Source organism: Strongylocentrotus purpuratus, unplaced genomic scaffold (genome assembly GCF_000002235.5).
Source record: "Strongylocentrotus purpuratus isolate Spur 01 unplaced genomic scaffold, Spur_5.0 spur5_scaffold_10, whole genome shotgun sequence".
In the NCBI taxonomy this organism is placed as follows: Eukaryota; Metazoa; Echinodermata; class Echinoidea; order Camarodonta; family Strongylocentrotidae; genus Strongylocentrotus; species Strongylocentrotus purpuratus.
In genome coordinates this window covers 25663691-25674234 of record NW_022145595.1, presented here as the reverse complement: position 1 = coordinate 25674234, position 10544 = coordinate 25663691, and the positions used below count along the sequence as shown (strand labels likewise).

At 35.1% G+C, this 10544-nt stretch overlaps 1 protein-coding gene across 1 annotated transcript in view; it reads right to left on the bottom strand.

Annotated features, from left to right (window-relative positions):
* Nucleotides 1–5904: 5904 nt before the first annotated feature.
* Nucleotides 5905–10544, bottom strand: part of LOC100890953 — a 45771-nt gene continuing 41131 nt past the window's right edge. The window contains exon 5 of the mRNA XM_030979894.1: nt 5905–7340. Coding sequence (XP_030835754.1) covers nt 6543–7340 — 798 coding nt within the window. The 3' untranslated portion in view covers nt 5905–6542. The remainder of the gene's footprint in view (nt 7341–10544) is intronic.

Sequence of the window (10544 nt, the reverse complement as noted above, 5' to 3'; positions counted from 1 at the left end):
GATTGAACATACTGCATACTAAAATCAATCCATAGTTATCCATAAATTTCTCAATATATAACACATGTACAGCTACAAGATAATGAATTGTTGTATATACCGCCATTGAATGAAAATTTTGCTTTGCTTTTCATTTTCACTGGAATTTCAACTCGTAATATTGTAGTGCATGCTAGTTTAGACTTCACCCAGTATTTAATTCTTAATGATTGGTATTTGGGCTTCTGTTACCCCTTATCAGTATTAAAAGTTCCTTAATATATTCATGGAAGACCTGAGTAGTAGACCTTAGCACCATAATACAAAGCTTAGTATGATCGTTTGACCAATCGATTATGCATAGCGACCAGTTGCAAAGTAGTGATCCATCATTAAAGTGGATTTCTCTTTGTGTTACAGGGCCCAGATATTATCCTAACACTTTTTGCTGTACTTTTTATCCTATCCAATTTCCAAAAGTAGCACAAACAAGACTTCAAAATAACACTGTTTTCTGGAGAAAGCTCTGTTGTTATTCCCTTATCAAAAATCTTGTAAACAAGCTTGGCCACTTTGTGCAAGTCAAGGGAAAAAGGGAGACATAAGCTCTCATAATACATTTATCAAATTTCACTAATATTTATCTGTGCCAGTGTTGCACTCTTATTGCTTATACGAGGCCTGTAATGAAAACAATTTCAGGATTTTTTTTTTGCAGATCTCAAAATTTATTAACTATTTATGAAAAATGAAATCCCAATGTGTAAGTGGTGTATGGGGTCCTCTTTGAGGGAATGGTTATCTAATTCAAAAGTTTTTACAATATTTTGTTATTAACCCAGTCTAGAAGCTCAGGCAAGAAGATAAAGTTTGCTACCATCAATGGTTACCGTACATAAAGATATATTAGCCCTAAGATATATGCGGTTAGATGTTTTGGCCATTTACTTTGTAGAAATTTCCAGGTGAACATTTTGATATGCATGAGAAAGAAATGCAAGAACATGAGGTGCATTCGGGAGAAATATCCATCTACATGCGGTAGACTAACATTTGCTATCTGCCTTTTGGCAACCCTTGACGCGATGCATATGATTTCCTGTACATAGCATGAGGAGATTCTGTTTTTTCGCTCCGTGTCGAAATGGTTGAGTTTTACATGTATACTTGTTTTAAACTTTGTCAATTGGACAATATCTGATACTTGTTTGTTTTAGTTTTTGTCATAAGCATAGCTCATAGTTGGTTGTTTCGACATGGAATTATTTGTCCTTATCATTGAGAAGGCTTTGAAACGAAGTGAGAGGAGTTGAAGGAGATTGGATTATTAAATGCAGACGGTATAAGGTTGAGGATTGCATTGTATTAAGAATGAAAACATGAATGTTGATATCTTTATCAGCTCTGCATAGATATATGAATTGATCATATGGAAAGTTAATTGATCTCTTATATTGAAAACCATTGTTTAAGGATAGGAAGACTCAACAAACATATTGATCATTTGTCTGTGAAAGAAGTCTCGTTTGTGAACAATGAGAGTTGAGACGTCTTGAAAGGCCACAGTTCTTTTTATTTCAGAATTTGTGATGTTCTGTGATGTAACATTCTTTCATAGATGATTTAACCTCTGAACAAGCTTCAAAGCATGCTCAAACTCTGCTGACATAGCAACAAGTACAATATTCATACCCTGAATCTGATGAAGTTACATCAAATCAGAGGAAATTTTCTCATTAATTTGAATACATGTTGAAAACGGTCTGTCAAAATGTGTTACGGGATTAAAGAAGGGAGATTAGAGGTCAAGAATTTTGCAGAGAGATTGGAAGTTTGATAAGGGATTGGCAATTTTTCTACCAACCCTGATGGATTGTTTGTACATAAGAGTGTGTTTATTATCGAGAAGGGAGCGATGAAAGCTCAAGCGATAGAAACGACGTCGAAGAAAAATCTATGTAGGCTTTGAATCTCAACTGTGTGGAAACATTTTAATGAAAGCTTATTAAACTGGCATGTACATGTAAATATAGACCCAAGTTATATTGCTGTAACGAGGAGAGACTTTTGGAAGAATTTCAGTTTGCATTTTACCCACTTTTGAGTCGTCTTGTTATATGAATCCATGCAAAAAAGACTGCTTCCAAATTTTCACAAATTAGATGTGATGAACAATTAATTCTCCATGTTTATTTCTTTTCAACTGATTAAGACATGTGAAGATATGTTTTAAGCCAAGTTAGCCAACTTTTCAAGTAACACTATTACTGCAGATTAAAGATTCATTTAAAAAAATGCATACGTGAAAATCAGCAGTATTCATAAATTGTGGTTAAGTGTTGGGTCCTCAAGCTCTGCAAAAATGGAAGAAGCTTGAGAGATTCTTCTATGATCATTTTTGTTGAAAGCCAGAAGGGCATTACATCCAGCTTTATCACAGAGCTATCACCCTTCTGGTCCTCAACATTTTGTAAAATATTTCTTTTAAATGTTTTTTGTCCTCCTTCATATGATCTGCTCATTTTGATTCTCATTATATAAATCTGTGTAATTTCCATGTTCATAAGTATTTCAAAGCATTTTCAAACTAAGAGAAAATAAGTAACTATCCACTTTCTGATTGTTAAAGATTCCTCTTTCTCTAATCAAAATATGTATTATTATTTTATTTGTAAATTAAGGTATTTGTGAGCTAAGAGTGAGGGCAAAATACTTGTATGTTATGCTTCACTTATGTATCGATATGATAGATGCATGATCATTGTGTAGTTTTTCCTTTTCCTACCACTTATCTATCTGGTACCTGTAAGAGGATATAGGGAATCATTTTATTTATTGCAGAAAACAAAATTCTCTTGCATATTTTATTTCCTTTCTTTTTAGTTGTGCATTCTTTTAGAAACTCACCGTTAGATTTGTGAGTTATATTTACTCATTATTTTAGAGAAGAAACCTGTAAGGTGCCCATAAAAGGAAAATAAGAAGAAAAAATGTACATAATGTACAGATAATTAGGAAGGAATGTGTATGTCATCTTGGCTATGAATTTGGAGCCAATGTTGTATGTTGTATTTTATATCTTAAAGAAAAAAGAAAAAGACAACAAAAGTTTATTAAATGTAATTTGTTTCCACTGATGGAAGAAAGTAACAAGGAAATGCGAGTCGTTAATTCTGTGTCACTTCTTAAATTCATCTTCTTTTAGATCTAGACCTTTGGAAGGGCATTAAAGGTACTGCTTTTGAGAATACATGTTGAAACCTGTCTAAAAGTTTATATGAATCAAAGTTTTCTGAATGGTAATAACATTTCATTAGCAATTTAATAGTCATCTACACTGAATATTCATACAGTTAGTATAGAAAGAATTCCTGTCATTGGAAATGAACAGAAGCTTCACATTATTGACCATCATTTCTCTATAAAAAAAAATGGGCATCACAAATAATTTTGAAACACATATATTTAAATATTAATTGTAACCCCTTTCCCCCTCAATCATTTTGTCAAAATTTACTTAATTTTTATTTGATAAAGGGAACCAATGTTTACAATTCCAATCAACTAGGACATTTTTCTGGGCAAGTGACATTAAACAGGAATGGATTCAGGTTAATTGCAAACACAGTGTCCCTCAACCAAGCTGATTGATATTTATCGGAATAATGAAAGAGAAACTAATGGATCAAGTTCACATATATTTATTTCACAACTTTCCAGATTTACACATAATATAAATATAAAGATTACAACAATGATATTTTCTATCTTACGCCATACTATCCTGCAACACCTAGTGTAACACAAACATTTCTTGACATTTCATGCTCTAAACGATGTAAATATAATATTACAAGGTGTGAATTTTTAATGCAATGACTGCTACTTGCCAGCAAATATGAATACAAAATATACACTATGTTCACACAACTTTGGCATTGATTAGAACCCTATGAGAATACAGAAATAGAATATTATGCATACCTGTACTAAGCACCTGTTTTGAACATGGTACCTGTCTCTTGATTTTGTCAACAACTGTAACTTGACCTGGGCACCGTTTCACGGAACTGTCACAAGTACATGTTCACCGACGTCCCATTGTAACATGTGTGCAATTTAATGCACACATGTCAATGGTTTGTCGGTGAACTTGTACTTAAAACAATTTCGTGAAACTCTGCTCTGGTGTATAGTATACAATTTTTACCCTTACACTACCTTAGATTGACGGTAAACATTATGTTGTAGACGTTTTAATAAAGATTTATAATTGGTTGATTGGTTGGTTTATTTTTTACCTGGCTGCTAAGAAAGCATGTATATGGTTGTAAGTAAGTAACCAGGGGATCAATGGCTTTAAGTCTTCTCAGAGGTACTTGTTAATGAGGATTAATGCCTAACCAAAGGGCACTAGTGCATCAACTTAGTTTTTAACCTATGGGACCCCCCAGTTACCAGACCACTGCTCTACCACCGAGCCAACACACCTCCCAAAAGTGCAAAAAACATTATAATATGAAATGTTTCATATCTGCTGAGAGCCAGAAGGGCATAACCTTTAAAACAGATTTTAAGTCTTTCTGGTTCTGAACAGACATTTTCTAACAGACTCAAAACAATTATTACATACATTTAAAGATAAAAATATAGGAAAGAATCTTCAGTATTCTACCATATTTTCAACAGAGATAGCTCACTATGCTACAATCTACAATATACAAAATATTAACTCACTTTAATGTAAGGTTTTTAATTTGTTTAATGTTAATATTCACTTATTGTTGTACCTCTGACTGACATCAATTTGTTCTCACATAATAATTATATAAAAGCTTTATAAAAAGGGTACTATTTGATTTGAAAGATTGCACCTTACGCACTGGAAAGTCACCTATCAATAAGCACAACTCGTACATGGCATGAATTTTCTCTCATGGAACATTGTACAATATTACACACATAACTTCTCCCTCAAACTTTTATCTTGTAAAGAAATACTTGCAATATATCATGGACAGGCTGTCAGTGTCATATACTAGTTTACATATGAACAACTATCTTGATTCTGTATCCTTGTATGATAAACCTGTCTTATGCACATGTAAGACTTTATTCATAATGCCTTCTGACTATGCATCTTCTACAATAAATTGAAAACTAAAAGGATGTTAGATATGTAATGCATGCATTTCTGGGCAAGAAAAAGAAGGCAGAATTATATGGCAATGGCATATATGTTAACTTACTTGGCGATTACATTTTGTTGTTTATTGAAAACTCACAAGATATGAGAAAGCAATAAAACTTTAATGATATCACCCCCCCCCCCCCCCCCCCGTCCCCTCCCACAGAAAAAAATTCAGGGAATGGAACAGAAGCATAGTAAAGAGCAAAGGGGGGAGGGAGGGGCGGGGGGGGGGGGGGCAATCAAGCTAATACCATTTCACCATTTCGTCAGGTCCTGGATTGGAGTTGTTCCCAAATCAGTATACTTACAGATTCAACGGCCCATAATTGCCACAGTATAGTCACATATGATGCAAGCTCCAATGGATAAAACAATTATAGGTACAAAGCTATGGGAGACAACCCTAGCTGTTTTGTGATAGCCTATCTAGCTTTATGAAACCATGTCTGTGACCCATTTGGCAATACAGTTACACCAAACCTCTGACATATAGTTGTGCATGAAAACAGTTAATCCACCACTACTGGGTTGGTCAAGCATTAATCAGAGCTTTCACATCCAGAACAATCCACCCCTTGTTAGAAAAGATTATTTGATTAATTATCCAATCATGTGTCAAAGGCAACTGTGCAGTGTGGACATATATGTTGGGTGGTTTTAGTTCTCACATGTCTGACTGTTTAATAAAATATCATTGAAACAAACCTGGCAGATTTAGGAAGGGGGTAAACTGGCCTGTGCCCCCCCCCCCCCATATAACCCAATAAACATACCTCAAGTATGCACATGAGTTTTTCCTTCTCCCAATTTTATTTTGAATGATATCAAGTCACAATATATCCCCATCCCCCACAAAGTGTTCACAAAACAGTTTTAATTATGTTTTTCCCTGCCAGCAAGGTTTGGAAGAAAAAAAGTTCAAAATTGTTGATACAAACTAAACTAATAAATAACATATGTAGAGAGTTGTGTCATCTTCAATTCATATTGCAAGTATTCTAGCTACATACATTTCAATATATACAGTATATGACCTTCGATGGATATTATAAGTATGGGATGTGAAAACTGAACAATGAGGGTAATAATCCTATTCATACCAATCAAATTTGTATCATCTTTGTCATATGAATTTAGAGTAAAGATACAGATTTGATCATGGTCTCCAAAGGTTTGTGAGCATATGGAAAGACTGCTAAAGACATCATATCCCCGCCTTGTTTCATTTTACACAGGAGACTGCCTGGACAATGAATTCCTTCTATCACAACACTTTTACTGGGTACTTGGTTGGTTGGTCCTTCAAAATATTTGTCTGAGTTTTACGATTCTCACTTCAATGAGAGATATGCTAACACTTGATTAGAATTTATCATTTGTTGTCTGACATATTTGCAATGACTGGACTAGAGTTTTCAACCATCTTCTCCTTGTTGAGGTCAATCCCGTAATCTCCATGTCTATTATCTCCCTCCTGTTTGGTTTGAATGATCGTTGACTGAGCGTCGGCATCGTTCAGGTTGATCTCCGTCATGACACCATTCTTCTTGCAGTCCTCATCTTTGGCTGCAGGATTGGCGAAGACAAGATCCTGTGCAGGATCCTGGAACATGGTCGGTGTGCCTTTGGGTGATGATGATGAGTTGGAGGCATCATCCCTTCCGCTTTTACTTGAGTTGCGACTCCACGGGAAACCCGAACTGCTGAATCGCTTGGGTGACTTCTTGCTGTTGGCCAATTTCCGATTGAGGGTGCAGTAATGGGGCACACCCCCCTCCTGGTACATGTAAGGGCTAGAACCGGTATTGGCTATCACCTTCTCAGGGGGAAGGGTCCCTGCTTTCAGAGAAAGCGGTACATCCTTGGCCGTATCTGGTATCTTCGCGTGACTACTACTGCAAGAGCTTACAGGGGATGAGTTTGCAGGAAGCGTGTTGCGCCTCTGGGTGGGCTGGTGATAGGGGTTTAGATGATTGCTGTGGGGCTCTACGCTTGTCTTGTTGGGACCTGGTGTCTGGTCTAGACTGGAGGTCCCATTGGTGTGAGGCCCTGGTGCACATACAGGGAGGGTGTGAAGGGGTCGAGAGGCCGGGTGAGGGGGTAGTTGGGTGATAGCCAGCTCAGCAGCTATCTGAGTGTTCGTCTGGCTTGAAATCACTACAGCACCTCCCTATGGACAGATAAAATAAAACAAGACAAGGGTTTATCCTTCCTGTTACTGATGGTCAAATCATACTGGCTATTGGTCACTGCAATTTATTTAGAACACCGGTTTCCAGTGAGTTTCAAAATCCATCAAACCTGAAAGTTTTTTTGAATGAAAATGAAAATAAAGCAAGCTCACAAAGACTTTCCAAAATCAAGCTGCATCTTAAACACTTCAATACAGAGGAATAGATACAAATTCTGACTGTAGAGATGAAATTAGAACATATAACTGCCTGAAGGAAATTCTGTCAAAAACAAGAAAAAAGGGAATTTAGATCATATCTTAAATCTTCTGCAATAAACAAAAACAAACAACCACATAATTGATTTAAATATGTCACATTCTATAATGAACTAATTTCTATGCTAGTAAAGTTAGTGACAAAGATGAAAGCAGAGAAAGAGTCAATTAAAGTATAGAAGAGAGTTTAAAGCCCCTCTACAGTGTTGGGAGCCCTGCAAATTTGATGGCATAATTTCACTTAAAGTGTATCATAATGTGAAATAAGATGTCATTTAAGACACATTTCTTCAAGGACTTTAAAAACAAATATATTTGAAGTCAAATATTGATGAAAGAATACACAGCTCAGGTTTGCTGCGTACAATTAACAAAAAACCCAAATTATGTATTCTTTTATCATATATTTGTCTTCAAACACATTGTTGTTGTGTGTTTTTTTTTTTTTTTTGGGGGGGGGGGGTGGGGGGAATCTTTGCAACAGTGTGCCTTACTGAAATGACATCCTCTTTCACATTTAATATGATACAATTCAAGTTAAGTGAAATCTTGCCATCAATGTTTTGGCAAATTTGGGGCTCCCAACACTTTAGAGGGGCTTTAAAGTGACAGTTGTAATATACACAGATCTATTCGTATAGAATTCCAAAATTTGTCACTATCGCAATAATGACAATAGATCTTTTCAAATTTCTAAATAAAAACAGGGGAAATGAGTCACTTGAATTGCAGAATGGGATACAGTAGAGAAATAAGTTCACTTGATTCAAACAATCAAACCTGTCTATAGCAACCGCCAAAGGGAAACACAAAAGTGGCCTTTGTAAAAAGGGGTCTTTGTAGACAGGTTCCTTTAGTACATGATTCAATGAGAAACCGTTTTCAAGGGAAACAACAAATGTGGCCTTTGTAGACAGGTGGTCACTAAAGCAGGTTTGACTGTATATCTGCACTTGCTTTACATGTACTGTATAAGAATGAAATTATAGAAAGATCCACTCAAAAAAATGGTCACTATAAAAGTAAAGATATGCAAAACAAGAAATTTGATATCATGGTCGTTTTATCCATAACTTACCTCATCCATCTTGCCTATTTCTTGATTGACATTGTTAATCCTGATGCCAAAATCAATATATAAATAATTGTGAAAGTGATATCTTAATGATCACTTAATTATTTCTTTTCTCCCTGTAACTTTGTTTTACTCATTTGAATGATGAAACTGAAAAAACAAGATTATTGTAATTTTGAATTCCTTGTCTGATAGCAGTTAGCTGTAGTAAAATGGTATCACTCTATGGAATAGATCTAAGAGTTAATATCATTCTGGATATCAATAGATGATGTATTCATCTGATTTTCAAATGCTATATTTATATCAAGTGGTTCCTAGTTAATAAAACTACCAGAAAAAAACATTTTAATTAACCATTATACCAAGGTGCCTCCAAATACACCAATACAATCTTCACTTTAAAAAGAAAATTTAAAAATTTAAAGAATCCAAAATGTGCCAAGTCTACCAAATATGTATCTCGATGCTGTGTCTGACGATGTGTCGTAACATCCCAACAACCAATACAAGCTATTCCTAATCTCTTGACAGAATAAAGTGAAAATCTGTTTCTAATTCATCTGAGTTTCGACTCACATCCTTTGTTTTTATCACTTTTGTAATATATAACAAATTTTTATAATAATAACCATAATGATAATTATAGTACTAACATTAATAATAATAATGATAATAATAATAATAGAATGTAGTTAATGCAAATTACAATACAGAGTACATCAAACAACATTAAATATATCATCTTTAACACAGAATTCATGCCCTTCTAGCTCTGAACATATGATATATGAAAAACATTTCACGGTACATAAGAACCACTATATTGAGGCCAGTTTCACTGAACAGTGTCCTGTACAACCTGTCTAGAAAGGCCACCTGTGCTTCAGTGTTTACTTTTACCATTTCCTTCAGGTACAACATATTGTCTGCTAAGACTCAGAAAGCTTCTTGCCATCAGCAGAAAATGTCTTTCAGAACTTGTCTAGAAGGACCACCTGTCTATAATGGTCATTTCGACCATCTCACTGTGGATAACATTTACACATAAACACATTTGACTGTCATAAATAATGAAGTTATTCAAATGGTTGATAATGCATGTTTCAAGAAAATCATGCCATCTTCAGATATATGCCTTATTCACATGCTAATTGTTCATGCTTTGCACAATGACCTCGACTGTAACATTATTCTTTCTTTCCTTTATTTATTTATTCCTTACCACCTCTTTATTGATACCCAATCTCACTTGTATAACCTGAAAATCATTCATTAAAGACATGGCCCGATTCTTAAGAGATTGCAATCATGAGACAGCCCCCACCATCAGACAATCACCCACAAAAGGAAAATGGATAGAAAATAGTAAAAATTGCATCTGAAAGAAAATAAATTTCCAGAAAGCATGCAAGACGTGATTCTTAGAAATTCTAGTTCTAGATGTCATTGAAAGAGTGTGAGTTTTTTTCTTTATTTTTCAAATTGAATTTTTCATTTGTTCACTTTCAACAACAAAACCACAAAATTAATAATTTACATCTTTAAATTACACAATAGTACACTTTCCATAACGAGAGGAGACAAGGGATTAAAGACACCAATATCTGAGATAATAATACTCTATTACTGTTTTCACACTGGCAATATTTTGCTTAGCCCCGTACTATAGGTGGGGTTAAGGGGGGGTCTTAGCCCCACCTATAGTACGGGGTTAAGCCTATTCCACTTTCTGTTCAGACTGGTTTTTACCAAAGTGGGCTAAAGTTGGCTAACCCCACCTATAGTACGGGGTTAACTAACCCTGCAAAATAGCAGGGCTAACTCCGCAATTGTGGTGCTAACTCCTG